Source organism: Oncorhynchus mykiss, chromosome 10 (assembly GCF_057628025.1).
Source record: "Oncorhynchus mykiss isolate SJ-2025 chromosome 10, ASM5762802v1, whole genome shotgun sequence".
In the NCBI taxonomy this organism is placed as follows: Eukaryota; Metazoa; Chordata; class Actinopteri; order Salmoniformes; family Salmonidae; genus Oncorhynchus; species Oncorhynchus mykiss.
In genome coordinates, this window is record NC_143031.1 from 66,620,001 (window position 1) to 66,635,161 (window position 15,161).

At 45.7% G+C, this 15,161-nt stretch overlaps 1 protein-coding gene across 4 annotated transcripts in view; it reads left to right on the forward strand.

The window, feature by feature from the left end:
- Positions 1-15,161, forward strand: part of LOC110534487 (neuronal membrane glycoprotein M6-a) — an 86,019-nt gene that overhangs the window by 14,788 nt on the left and 56,070 nt on the right. Inside the window, exon 1 of one of the 4 annotated variants that reach the window (XM_036933617.2) lies at positions 11,883-12,510. The exons of 2 other annotated variants lie outside the window; for them this stretch is intronic. In XM_036933617.2, coding sequence (XP_036789512.1) covers positions 12,474-12,510 — 37 coding nt within the window. In that variant the 5' untranslated portion in view covers positions 11,883-12,473. Of the gene's footprint in view, positions 1-11,882; positions 12,511-15,161 lie in introns of those variants that run through there. One more of the 4 variants, XM_036933619.2, reaches the window with a different exon arrangement.

A 15,161-nucleotide genomic window follows, 5' to 3' on the forward strand; every position in this document is an offset into this window, starting at 1 on the left:
TAGGTGTTTGGAATTTCGGAAGGGGAGGGGACATTCGGCCTGTTCGTTCCGGGTCGTTCCGGGTCACGTATGGACCCAGAATTTATTCCAGCATCTGACCAATTACGCAAGACTTTAGTGAGCAGTAAGCAGGAAGCAGCGGGCAAAAGCACTATCGCCCCCTCCGTCACTGAGTGAAGCAACACATCACGAGTAGCACACACACACACACACACACACACACACACACACACACACACACACACACACACACACACACACACACTAGTCAATCAGCTGTCTCATCATCTTCTACATCGTCTGCTGACAAAAATAACAGCTCATCTTCTCATCAAGTCGGTCAATAGACAGGATCATATGTAACACATGACTTGGATGTTTCATCTTCCTCTATATTATTCACTATCAGCCGTGTGTACACACACACACACACACACGCAGACACACACGCAAAAACACACACACTCAAAAACACACACGCACACACACGCATAAACACGCACACAAACACACGCACACGCACGCACACACACACACGTCGATGATATTGGTAATCATTACCGTTACTAGAGAGCGCCACCCTCCTCATTGAGTGCAGCATTCAGTCTGGTTTAACCAGGCTATCTTGCACACACCAAGCCAGGCTGATTAGTATCCAAGGTAGATTCAGCCGGTGCACAATCCATTGTATGTAGGTCACACAAGTATACCGTATATTAGAGAAGAGGAGAATCCCCCCATCCGTCCTCCTTTTCTTTAGGCTAGTGCTGATGGGAATACCCAATTCATAGTGGCTGTGAGATACACTTATACATACAGTAGATGAGGGATGCTATTTAAATGCAAATTCCATGTTTTAATGATTTTGTTTAGGTTAGCATTTATAGTTATTGTGGTGTTTGTGTTAATTCACTTAAACAAATAAGCCTTTTGTAGTACCTGTTATACCCATACTGTAAATATGCATATAACCCAGATAATATGTCACTGCTACTGCAGAGCAGGCTGGAATGGAATGCATTTTATGGTAGCAAGCAAATCAAACATATGTTTAACTCTGTTCCAGCCATGACAATGAGCCTGTCCTCCTATAGCTCCTCCCACCAGCCTCCTCTGTGCTACTGTGAAGACTCAGTAGGAGACAGTGTCCACTACCTTTGGCGTCCTTCATGCTATCATGTGACATGGCTTTGTCTGGTCTGTGAATAAATCAGTGCCTTTGCCCTCACACACATATTCATTTCACTGCATGTACTGTAGTCAGATATATGTGTCGGCTCGAGCTGACGAGTACAACCCGGCACCACTGGAGAAATCTTTCATCTGCCGTCTTGAAAGTGAAATGAACAGCCCTCTGACTTCCTTCTCTGTTAAAGAACAAGTCGCGATACTTCTGACAAAATGTCTTACTGAAAATCGTAGAGAATATGCTTTGTTTATTCATTCGGTGAGTTTCTTATGTTCACGGATGGTTTTGAAGCATCGCCAGGATTTTCATCATATCAACCAAAGGTGTGTGTCTTAATATGTAAACATACACACTTCCGTGCTTGTGAATAGCTTGCAGATTTGTGTTAATAGTTTCCGCTCTCATGTAAACTAGCAACATTAGCAAGTTGTTCATTCGGTTTGCTGAAATGTCCAGGACGTTCAAAATAAAATCCTCAGAGTGAAGATAGAAATGGAATGTCCAGAGCTGACTGATTAGGTACATTGCATTCTGTTCTACGTAGACAGTCATTCCTGTTCTACACACAATGTATTTTTATCAGAACACTCCTAAACATTTCACCCCCCTGAACAGGCCCCATATGTTGTGAGCCTGTGTTTCCCCACACATAAACACATACACAGAATCTACCACCAGTTGTTTACAATGGAAATAGCTTGTGGAATCTAAAATGTCTGTCTCTCTGAGCCTGTGTTTTCTGTGGGGTGCTAGCTCTAGTCTGTGCACCACAGTCTCTCTATAATGGAGAGGCTACGCAGGTCGGCAGTCCCGATTCTGTCACTTCAACACTCCTCTGCTCCCAGCAATCCGTTTGAGCAATGAACCGCCTCTGCTAGGGGAATCCTATGGGGGCTTTTGGTTTTCTCTCTCTCTCTCTCTCTCTCTCTCTCTCTCTCTCTCTCTCTCTCTCTCTCTCTCTCTGCTGCAATTGGAGGGGGGAGTGCTTAGATGAAGACACATTCCTCTATGAAATGTTTAGATATATGATATATGATATATGTTTTTTGTAGCCTGTAATAGATTCAAGAAGGTGCATCAGTCTGGAAAGAGACGGCGTGATTGAAGTGGTGTGTCTAGGAGATAGGAAGTCGGTAGCAGAGCAAGCAGAGCGATATGCCCACAACAACCATCACACCACCTGGTTGCTTTCAGGATCAATACAAAGCATCCAAATATACTATTAGACTAGGCTACACACACACACACACACACACACACACACACACACACAAAGAGCCAGGCAGATCCATAGCCACTGGGTGGGCAGAGATGACAGCAGATCCACATGTGGGGTCAAACCCCAGGTCTAATGTAGCCTGTCCTGGATTTCATAGAACCAAACTAGATGGTCATCTAAGCCTACTCTATATGTTCAGTCAGAGAGGCTGATGTAGGACATACAATGGTCTTCAAAGTGGTTGAACCTTTATTGTATGACAACAAATACACATAAGGGCTAAAATGAACACACACACACACACACACACACACACACACACCATCTGTTTGATTCCTAGAGTTGGTGACTGTTGGGGAAATTATTTTATGAAAGCAGATATCAGCTGCTGACATACATACTCACAATTTATAGTCCTAAAGTACATAGTAACATACATACTCACAATTTATAGTCCTAATGTACATAGTAACATACATACTCAAAACTATTAGTCCTAAAGTACATAGTAACATACATACTCACAATTTATAGTCCTAAAATACATAGTAACATACATACTCACAACTATTAGTCCTAAAGTACATAGTAACATACATACTCACAACTATTAGTCCTAAAGTACATAGTAACATACATACTCACAACTATTAGTCCTAAAGTACATAGTAACATACATACTCACAACTATTAGTCCTAAAGTACATAGTAACATACATACTCAAAACTAGTAGTCCTAAAGTACATAGTAACATACATACTCACAATTTATAGTCCTAAAGTACATAGTAACATACATACTCACAATTTATAGTCCTAAAGTACATAGTAACATACATACTCACAATTTATAGTCCTAAAGTACATAGTAACATACATACTCACAACTATTAGTCCTAAAGTACATAGTAACATACATACTCACAACTATTAGTCCTAAAGTACATAGTAACATACATACTCACAACTATTAGTCCTAAAGTACATAGTAACATACATACTCACAATTTACTAGTCCTAAAGTACATAGTAAAATACATACTCACAACTATTAGTCCTAAAGTACATAGTAACATACACACTCACAATTTATAGTCCTAAAGTACATAGTAACATACATACTCAAAACTATTAGTCCTAAAGTACATAGTAACACACATACTCACAATTTATAGTCCTAAAGTACATAGTAACATACATACTCACAATTTATAGTCCTAAAGTACATAGTAACATACATACTCACAATTTATAGTCCTAAAGTACATAGTAACATACATACTCACAATTTATAGTCCTAAAGTACATAGTAACATACATACTCAAAACTAGTAGTCCTAAAGTACATAGTAACATACATACTCACAATTTATAGTCCTAAAGTACATAGTAACATACATACTCAAAACTAGTAGTCCTAAAGTACATAGTAACATACAGACTCACAATTTATAGTCCTAAAGTACATAGTAACATACATACTCAAAACTAGTAGTCCTAAAGTACATAGTAACATACATACTCAAAACTAGTAGTCCTAAAGTACATAGTAACATACATACTCACAACTATTAGTCCTAAAGTACATAGTAACATACATACTCACAACTAGAGATCCTGAAATACATAGTAACATACATACTCACAACTATTAGTCCTAAGGTACATAGTAACATACATACTCACAACTATTGATCCTGAAATACATAGTAACATACATACTCACAACTATTAGTCCTAAGGTACATAGTAACATACATACTCACAACTATTAGTCCTAAAGTACATAGTAACATACATACTCACAACTATTAGTCCTAAGGTACATAGTAACATACATACTCACAACTATTAGTCCTAAAGTACATAGTAACATACATACTCACAACTATTAGTCCTAAAGTACATAGTAACATACATACTCACAACTATTAGTCCTAAGGTACATAGTAACATACATACTCACAACTATTCAACTGTACATAGAAGTCTTCCACCCATGTTAGAGCCAATACAGTCTCTGCATAGTACTGTTTGTCAACCTTCTACAGCCCTCATTTAAAACAACAATTATGCTGCTATTTAATAACCTAGGTCCTAGAGGTAAGCAATGTTCAATAATGTACAATTAACCAAATTATGAATTCATAATTAATCTGTATGGCATATATTCAGAATGATTACATGACATATTCTAGGCTATCAGTATGTTGAGTCTGTGTCTTGGTTTCAGTAATGTGTCTCTTGAGAAAATTACAACTTGTATGGTAGAGAAGATTGGATTGTTTTGTCGTTGGAACACTGTCTTGTTCAGAACTATACTGCTTGGTTACTTTTTTTGTATTCAACCTATTTTTGATACAGAATCAGTAGTGTGTGTAGTGTCTACCTCCAGACCTTTGGTATGAGTCATCCATCCTGGCCCTAGGTTCTCAGAAACTCAACCTCTCTGCCATTTTAGCCATTTTAGTCTGATCAGTGTGTAACGGTTTTCTTCGTGAGAAGGAGAGTCGGACCAAAATGCGGCGTGTAGATTACGATCCATGTTTATTGACTATAGCAACACGAATCTAAATACAAACAGTGCAAAATAATAAACGTAATGAAAACCGAAACAGCCTAAACTGGTGCAAACTAACACAAAGGACAAAAAGGACAATCACCCACGACAAACTCAAAGAATATGGCTGCCTAAATATGGTTCCCAATCAGAGACAACGATAAACACCTGCCTCTGATTGAGAACCACTTCAGACAGCCATAGACTTAGCTAGAACACCCCACTAGCTACAATCCCCATAAATACACACCACATACAAAAACCCATGCCACACCCTGGCCTGACCAAATAAATAAAGATAAACACAAAATACTTTGACCAGGGTGTGACAGAACCCCCCCCCCTAAGGTGCGGACTCCCGAACGCACCTCAAAACAATAGGGAGGGTCCGGGTGGGCGTCTGTCCATGGTGGCGGCTCCGGCGCGGGACGTGGACCCCACTCAATCAATGTCTTAGTCCCTTCTCCTCGCGTCCCTGGATAGTCCACCCTCGCAGCCGACCATGGCCTAGTAGTCCTCACCCAGAACCCCACTGGACTGAGGAGCAGATCGGGACTGAGGGGCAGCTCGGGACTGAGGCAGCTCGGGACTGAGGGGAAGCTCAGGAGTGAGAGGAAGCTCAGGAGTGAGAGGAAGCTCAGGCAGGTTGATGAATCTACCTGGCTGGCTGGTGGTTTCGGCAGATCCTGGCTGACTGGCAGATCTGGAAGAGTCTGGTCGACTGGCAGATCTGGAAGAGTCTGGTCGACTGGCAGATCTGGAAGAGTCTGGTCGACTGGCAGATCTGGAAGAGTCTGGTCGACTGGCAGATCTGGAAGAGTCTGGTCGACTGGCAGATCTGGAAGAGTCTGGTCGACTGGCAGATCTGGAAGAGTCTGGTCGACTGGCAGATCTGGAAGAGTCTGGTCGACTGGCAGCTCTGGAAGAGTCTGGTCGACTGGCAGCTCTGGAAGAGTCTGGTCGACTGGCAGATCTGGAAGAGTCTGGTCGACTGGCAGATCTGGAAGAGTCTGGTCGACTGGCAGATCTGGAAGAGTCTGGTCGACTGGCAGATCTGGAAGAGTCTGGTCGACTGGCAGATCTGGAAGAGTCTGGTCGACTGGCAGCTCTGGAAGAGTCTGGTCGACTGGCAGCTCTGGAAGAGTCTGGTCGACTGGCAGCTCTGGAAGAGTCTGGTCGACTGGCAGCTCTGGAAGAGTCTGGTCGACTGGCAGCTCTGGAAGAGTCTGGTCGACTGGCAGCTCTGGCTGCTCCATGCTGACTGGCTGCTCCATGCTGACTGGCAGCTCTGGCTGCTCCATGCTGACTGGCTGCTCCATGCTGACTGGCAGCTCTGGCTGCTCCATGCTGACTGGCTGCTCTGGCTGCTCCATGCTGACTGGCTGCTCCATGCTGACTGGCTGCTCCATGCTGACTGGCTGCTCCATGCTGACTGGCGGCCCTGGCTGCTCCATGCTGACTGCCGGCCCTGGCTGCTCCATGCTGACTGGCGGCCCTGGCTGCTCCATGCAGACTGGCAGCTCTGGCGGCTCCTTGCAGACTGGCAGCTCTGGCGGCTCCTTGCAGACTGGCAGCTTTGGCGGCATCCTGCAGACAGGCAGCTCTGGCGGCTCCTTGCAGACTGGCAGCTCCATGCAGACTGGCAGCTCTATGCAGACTGGCAGCTCCTTGCTAACTGGCAGCTCCTTGCTAACTGGCAGCTCCTTGCTAACTGGCAGCTCCTTGCTAACTGGCAGCTCTATGCTAACTGGCAGCTCTATGCTAACTGGCAGCTCTATGCTAACTGGCAGCTCTATGCTAACTGGCAGCTCTATGCTAACTGGCAGCTCTATGCTAACTGGCAGCTCTATGCTAACTGGCAGTTCTATGCTAACTGGCAGTTCTGAACAGGCGGGAGACTCCGGCAGCGCTGTAGAGAAGGAAGGCTCTAACAGCGCTAAACAGGCGGGAGACTCCGACAGCGCTGGAGAGGAGGAGGGCTCCGACAGCGCTGGACAGGCGAGGCGCACTGTAGGCCTGATGCGTGGTGCTGGCACTGGTGGTACTGGGCCGAGGACACGCACAGGAAGCCTGGTGCGGGGAGCTGCTACCGGAGGGCTGGGGTGTGGAGTAGGCACAGGATGGGTTAGACCGTGAAGGCGTACTGGAGATCTTGAGAGCGGTGCTGGCACAGGACGTGCAAGGCTAGGGAGGTGCACAGGAGGCCTGGTACGTGAGACTGGCACCATCTTCACCAGCCGACTAACACGCACCTCAGGACGAGTATGGAGCGCTGACCCAGGTGCCATCAAATCCCCGACATGCTCCGTCGGGCGAATTCCATGTTTAAAACACCAACACAGCAACTCCCTCATTTCTCTCTCCTCCAATTTCCCCATTAACTCCTTCACAGTCTCTGTTTCGCTCACCTCCAACACCGGCTCTGGTCTCCTCCTTGGCTCCTCACGATAAACAGGGAGAGTTGGCTCAGGTCTGGCTCCTGACTCTGCCACACTCTCCCTGAGCCCCCCCCCAAGAAATTTTTGGGGCTGACTATGGGGCCTCCGTCCGCGCCGCATTGCTTGCTTCGCAAACTCCATTCTCCTATATCCTTCCGCGCACTGCTCCATCGAATCCCAGGCGGGCTCCGGCACTCTCCCTGGGTCGACCGCCCACCTGTCTATCTCCTCCCAAGAAGTATAGTCCATACTGTACTCCACTTTGGGCTGTTCCTGCCTGTTGACACGCTGCTTGGTCCCTTTGTGGTGGGTGATTCTGTAACGGTTTTCTTCGTGAGAAGGAGAGTCGGACCAAAATGCGGCGTGTAGATTACGATCCATGTTTATTGACTATAGCAACACGAATCTAAATACAAACAGTGCAAAATAATAAACGTAATGAAAACCGAAACAGCCTAAACTGGTGCAAACTAACACAAAGGACAAAAAGGACAATCACCCACGACAAACTCAAAGAATATGGCTGCCTAAATATGGTTCCCAATCAGAGACAACGATAAACACCTGCCTCTGATTGAGAACCACTTCAGACAGCCATAGACTTAGCTAGAACACCCCACTAGCTACAATCCCCATAAATACACACCACATACAAAAACCCATGCCACACCCTGGCCTGACCAAATAAATAAAGATAAACACAAAATACTTTGACCAGGGTGTGACACAGTGTGCGCGAGAAGCTGAGATTAGAGACATTAATAACATAGTAATGGCCAGATAAGTGGCTGGTTCATAGTATAAGTAGCAAAGGAAAAATAACTAAAAGTTTTGCACTGTGAGTGTCACTAAAAAAAAAAATGTTTTCATCTGTCGTTGTTCATTGGCGCAGTAGACCTACATTCCTGTCACTTGAATTCTACACAAAAGCACATGGCTTACTTCCAGATCTGTAGTATCTGTAGTATCAGTATTTCATTCAGTATCGTTCTTCTATCTCTTATACGTCTAGAGTATCTGCCTTGTGCATCTGGACGATCTGATTCAGTCCTGAGATCTTCTATCAGCTGTCAGCCCAAGCCCAACCGTATCTGATTCAGTCCTGAGATCTTCTATCAGCTGTCAGCCCAAGCCCAACCGTATCTGATTCAGTCCTGAGATCTTCTATCAGCTGTCAGCCCAAGCCCAACCGTATCTGATTCAGTCCTGAGATCTTCAGTCAGCTGTCAGCCCAAGCCCAACCGTATCTGATTCAGTCCTGAGATCTTCTATCAACTGTCAGCCCAAGCCCAACCGTATCTGATTCAGTCCTGAGATCTTCTATCAGCTGTCAGCCCAAGCCCAACCGTATCTGATTCAGTCCTGAGATCTTCTATCAGCTGTCAGCCCAAGCCCAACCGTATCTGATTCAGTCCTGAGATCTTCTATCAGCTGTCAGCCCAAGCCCAACCGTATCTGATTCAGTCCTGAGATCTTCTATCAGCTGTCAGCCCAAGCCCAACCGTATCTGATTCAGTCCTGAGATCTTCTATCAGCTGTCAGCCCAAGCCCAACCGTATCTGATTCAGTCCTGAGATCTTCTATCAGCTGTCAGCCCAAGCCCAACCGTATCTGATTCAGTCCTGAGATCTTCAGTCAGCTGTCAGCCCAAGCCCAACCGTATCTGATTCAGTCCTGAGATCTTCTATCAGCTGTCAGCCCAAGCCCAACCGTATCTGATTCAGTCCTGAGATATTCTATCAGCTGTCAGCCCAAGCCCAACCGTATCTGATTCAGTCCTGAGATCTTCTATCAGCTGTCAGCCCAAGCCCAACCGTATCTGATTCAGTCCTGAGATCTTCTATCAGCTGTCAGCCCAAGCCCAACCGTATCTGATTCAGTCCTGAGATCTTCTATCAGCTGTCAGCCCAAGCCCAACCGTATCTGATTCAGTCCTGAGATCTTCTATCAGCTGTCAGCCCAAGCCCAACCGTATCTGATTCAGTCCTGAGATCTTCTATCAGCTGTCAGCCCAAGCCCAACCGTATCTGATTCCACATCCACTCCGTATTCCTATCTACAGTGTCTTTCATCAACGTGAGCTCTACACTCCCCTCAGACCACACCTGATGCAGGGTCACTTCTCACTCCTCTGCCCAGATAAACTCTGCTCTGGCACTACTTGCACACAATTATTATCAGCTGCACTGCTTTTCTCTGGAGTCTGCGGCTCAATCTCAATTTGTCATTCTGTGATCCCTTGCATTCTATCTCCTCTCTTCCTTCTCAATTGTATTGGAGGACTTTCTCCTCCAAAGCATTTGGAGAAGGAGGCGAGGAGAGACGATGCAAGGAAAGATAAATTGAGAAAGAGTCGTCTTCGCTCCTATCTAGTAGCCATGAAAGGGCCTCACTTCTATAGCTGCTACATTGTTAATGACCTCGCTGACTGCAGCCAGTCATTTTCATCTCGGGGGGCGGCCGCCACATCACATCTCACCGCCGTCGCCAGGCGTGCGGCTCGTGCTGTCGTTGCTAGGCTGTTGTACCTGCCACTGCGTGCAGAGCGACGCGCGCCGTGGTTACCGCTGCCTCCGTTCAGTTCCTGCAGCCAGAGCAGAGTTGTGCTCAGGTCTCCCACTTGTCATTACGTGGACGTGCCACTGCTGCTGACAGCATAGACAATGAACAGGATCAGATTCACACAGCAGTGAAAGACGGCTATGGTTTATTTCACCTGCGTGTGTTCTAATAATGAACTCGATTCATAATTTGCATTTTCATCATTTTCATCACCATGTGCCGTCACCTTTAACGTGTTTCTTTGTCACCGTTCTATTGTCATCATTTAACGCCAATTGCTAATGTTGATTGATTGAGAGATCATTGATTTGTCTGCAGGTCTTATCTCAATGTGCGCGTGTGTGTGTGTGTGTGTGTGTGTGTGTGTGTGTGTGTGTGTGTGTGTGTGTGTGTGTACGAAGCAGTAACACGCAGTACTTCATTTTTGTGCCAATGCTTGAATGTGTGTGTGTGTGTGTGTGTGTTGGCTGTTGGCCAGAGCAGTGTGACTGATTAGTGCTGTGTCCAGCCCTGATTGTACTCGCCAACCATTACCAATCAGTGCCTCATACAGACAGTAGCCCTCGGTAGTACTGGCTGAGGTGCTGGGGAACGAGGCAGAGTGGAGATACACAACTCAAATCGATCTAGGTGAAACCAGTGATCAATTGTTGTCATTTAACCTTTATAAAGGTTTGTCTCATTGAGATACAATCTTTTTTGCTAGAGGGACCTGTCTGATGACTAACCTTCTCTGAGACTAAAGCCTTTAGTTAGCAACAACAAAGAAGTCTCATCAATACTTGGAGTCAAAGTATCGATATAATATTGTCCAAAATAATATGTAATTGTATCGATATTTTCCCCTATCACTAGTGTGTGTGCGTGTGTGTGTGTGCGCCTGCGATTGTGCGTGCTCTTTGCCATTGAGAAAAGGGTTCCTCGAGAGCCATAGCACTGTATATCTTTTTTTGTGTTTTTTTTTTTAACCCCCTTTTTCTCCCCAATTTCGTGGTATCCAAATATAAGTAGTTACTGTCTTGTCTCATCGCTACAACTCCCGTACGGGCTCGGGAGAGACGAAGGTCGAAAGCCATGCGTCCTCCGATACACAACCCAACCAAGCCGCACTGCTTAACACAGCGCACATCCAACCCGGAAGCCAGCCGCACCAATGTGTCGGAGGAAACACCGTACGCGCCCGCCACAGGAGTCGCTAGTGCGCGATGAGACAAGGATATCCCTACCTGCCAAACCCTCCCTAACCCGGACGACGCTAGGCCAATTGTGCGTCGCCCCATGGACCTCCCGGTCGAGGCCGGCTGCGACAGAGCCTGGGCTCGAACCCAGAGTCTCTGGTGGCACTGCGCCACCCGGGAGGCCCCGCATTGTATATCTTTGTGGCAAAACACAGACATGCTTCCATCCAAGCCCAACACAGGAATGAAAAAAGGCATGATTAAATATCAGAAGGTAAAAACATATATCCTCTTCCTTTCACTAGTCGGTGCAGCATAACTTAACCACAGGCTGACTGTCGGGCTCTTCCATTTACTCTAAAAAACAGGGGGGTTTGGTGGGAGAGGAGGGTAAGAGGGAGAGTGGCTGTTGGGCTGTTTACAACCCTCCATCTGCTCACAGTGTGCCGGGCTGCTGCTGCTTCCACCATCCTGCTTCTAATACAAACCCTCAGTCCCTTGTTTTTATGGCTGAACACCTGCTTATGTCTTTCTCCTTGTAGCGAGCCCATTCCTCCTATTCTGTCGTTCCAGTTCAGCAGTATTGTTCCCAATTTCTATTTAAAGAAACTCACAGGGAAGTCGAGTTTCTCCTTCCATTCCTCCTGGAATCAGTCTCTCCTTTACTCCCCTTCCTCCAAAAACATATTGATGCTTAAGACATTTAAAGGGGAGAGGAGTTTGATCTTTCTCTCCCAGTACAGTTATGTGCTTCCTGGTGTTGTGGTTTCTAGTCATGGACAGGAGGAATTGATCGTCTTCAGAAGAACAGAGGGAATGAGACCAGGGGCTGCCGCGCTCTGAGAGAGAGAGAGATACGGGTGTGAGAGTCCGAGAGAGATGGAAGGGAGAGAGAGAGAGAGAGAGAGAGAGAGATATGGGTGTGAGAGTCCGAGAGAAATGGAAGGGAGTGAGAGCTGAAAGAGAGGGAGGTGTGTGAGTGCCGGAGAGAGAAAGAGAGAGAGAGAGAGAGAGAGAGAGAGAGAGAGAGAGAGAGAGAGAGAGAGAGGAACGAGGGAGGGGTGTGAGTGCCGGAGAGAGAAAGAGAGGAGCGAGGGAGGGGTGTGAGTGAGAGTCTGAGAGAGACGGCACAACACTGAGAGCGGACTTTCCTAGGAGCTGCTCACTGCTACAACGCCACAACTCACAGCTAGGGGACAAAACACACCCCAACACACACTCACACTGTACACACACCCAGCCGAGAGGAGGCTTTATACAGTTGTGACCGAGAGGCTTTGTGAAATTTCTGTGTATTGAAATCGAAGTGGACACAAACCCAGACACAATGGAAGAGAATATGGAAGAAGGACAGAATTCAAAAGGTACGGTGTAAAATCTTTAAATAATATATATATATATATCTCGGAGCTATCCATGTTTCCTTTGTGTTGCTGCTGCTCCAACTGTATGTACTGTATGCCGATGTTACACACTCTCTCTTTGACACAGACGTGTATTTGGATGCTACCAAGCAGAGAATAAGCTACTGATGCAGACTAAGAAACACATGGATTGTAATTACTGATTATTATTGAGTGTTTTTGGGAGATTTTTTTTCATTATTATTGATTGTCATCATCGTTCATTGGAATTGCGCTGGTTTTATTTTGATTTGAGCGATGCTGTTTTGAAAGGTGGAGGGAGGGGAGGATGGATGGAGGGAGAGAGAGAGAAGGAGGCGGGTGCTTGGATGTCCCTTGTTTGTTGAGTGGTGGATTGGAGGGGGGGTCCATGGGAATTGTCTTGTCTTCTGCTTGAACGCTTGTCTTGACGGCTCACAAGAGACAGCAGAGAAGTGAATTGACTTCCCTCCATCCCTCCCTCCTCCTCTCACTCTCTCGATTTTCCCCGGGTATGGCAACAATGCAGCCACTACTTTGCTATCTAAGCTGAAATCAGCTCAAATCAGATTAGCGCGCCTGTCTGTCCTCCTGTCCCTTTGTCTCAGTAACAGTTGTTTGTTTAGTGGCGGGGTGCTTGGCTGCTGTACCATTCATCTCATTTAACGGCAATGTGCTGGAGGATGGGCAGGTGTTGTCTTGTCGAGGGGGATCAACAGAACACGTATGCAGCGCTAGCTAAGACTATTTACCCATTATGGATGAACAATGCGAATGCGTTGTCTGTTATGGAGATGGAAATTTATATTTTTGACTGTTTTTGTAGATGACGAACACTCTTAGCCAATCAGAGTAAAGCATGGGGACCCATCTTTAGCCCAAGCAGATGCTTCCCTTCCTTCCTTCCCTGCCCCTCCCTCTCCTCCCCCACACCGCTTTCACATACACAATTTACACATATGAACCACATACCCCTGCCCCTCCACTAAAAACAGGTTACAAAAGGTTACACTTGGGGTTGGAGTGTAGAGAGAGAGACAGAGGGGGAGAGGGACAGCCATAGTCTTCCATAACAAAGCCATCACCTACAGAGAGATGAACCTAGAGAAGAGCCCCTTATGCAAGCTGGTCCTGGGGCTCTGCTCACAAACACAAACAGAGCCCCAGGACAGCAACACAACTAGACCCAACCAAATCCTGAGAAAACAAAAAGATAATTACTTCACACATTGGAAAGAATTAACAAAAAAACAGAGCAAACTAGAATGCTATTTGGCCCTAAACAGAGAGTACACAGTGGCAGAATACCTGACCACTGTAACTGACCCAAACTTAAGGAAAGCTTTGACTATGTACAGACTCAGTGATCATAGCCTTGCTATTGAGAGAGGCCGCCGTAGGCAGACCTGGCTCTCAAGAGAAGACCAGCTATGTGCACACTGCCCATGAGGTGGAAACTGAGCTGCACTTCCTAACCTCCTGCCAAATGTATGACCATATTAGAGACACATATTTCCCTCAGATTACACAGACCCACAAAGAATTTGAAAACAAATCAAATTTTGATAAACTCCCATATCTACTTGGTGAAATACCACAGTGTGCATCACATCAGCAAGATTTGTGACCTGTTGCCACAAGAAAAGGGCAACCAGTGAAGAACAAACACCATTATAAATACAACCCATATGTATGTTTATTTATTTTCCCTTTTGTACTTAAACTATTTGCACATCGTTAAGACACTGTATATAGACATAATATAACATTTGAAATGTCTTTATTCTATTGGAACTTGTGTGAGTGTAATGTTTACTGTTTTTATTGTTTATTTCACTTTTGCTTATCCATTTCACTTGCTTTGGCAATGTAAACATGTTTCCCATGCCAATAAAGCCTCTTGAGTTGAATTGAGAATGAGAAAGAGGGAGTGAGAGAGGGGGGGGGGAGAGAGAGAGAGAGAGAGAGAGAGAGAGAGAGAGAGAGAGAGAAGGGGGAGAAAGATAGGGGAGAGAGTGAGGGAGTGAAGGTTCCATGGTCATTGTCCTTCCAGTGGTCCCCGGCGCATCTTTAAGTAACTGTTCTGCTGCTCATTAGTCCTGACCCACTTCTGAAATAGAGAGAGAGAGAGAGAGAGAGAGAGAGAGAGAGAGAGAGAGCGAGAGAGAGAGAGAGAAAGAAAAACAGGGCAGTGTAAACATAACATTTTGTTTTTGTAGACCCCATAAGCTTTCTTTTCTCACTGTCTCTCTCCATCTCTCTCTCATCCTCTCTCTATCTCTCATCCTCCCTCTCTCTGTCTCTGTCTCTGTCTCTCTCTCTGTCTCTCTTCTCTCTCTCTTTCTCTCTCTCTTTGTCTGTCTCTCTATCTCTTCTCTCTCTGTCTCTCTCTCTCTCTCAATTCAATTCAATTCAATGGGCTTTATTTGCATGGGAAACATATGTTAACAACTCTGTTTCTCTCTCTCTCGATCCCTTCTCTCTCTCTTTGTCTCTGTCTCTCTATCTCTCTCTCTCCCTTCCAATGCCAAAATAACTACAACCATATGGCGATGGTACTCAATGTGACCAAATCCAAAATGTTCCCCGTCACAGTTTGACAGCAACAGAGTCTGTCTATGTTTACCAACAGG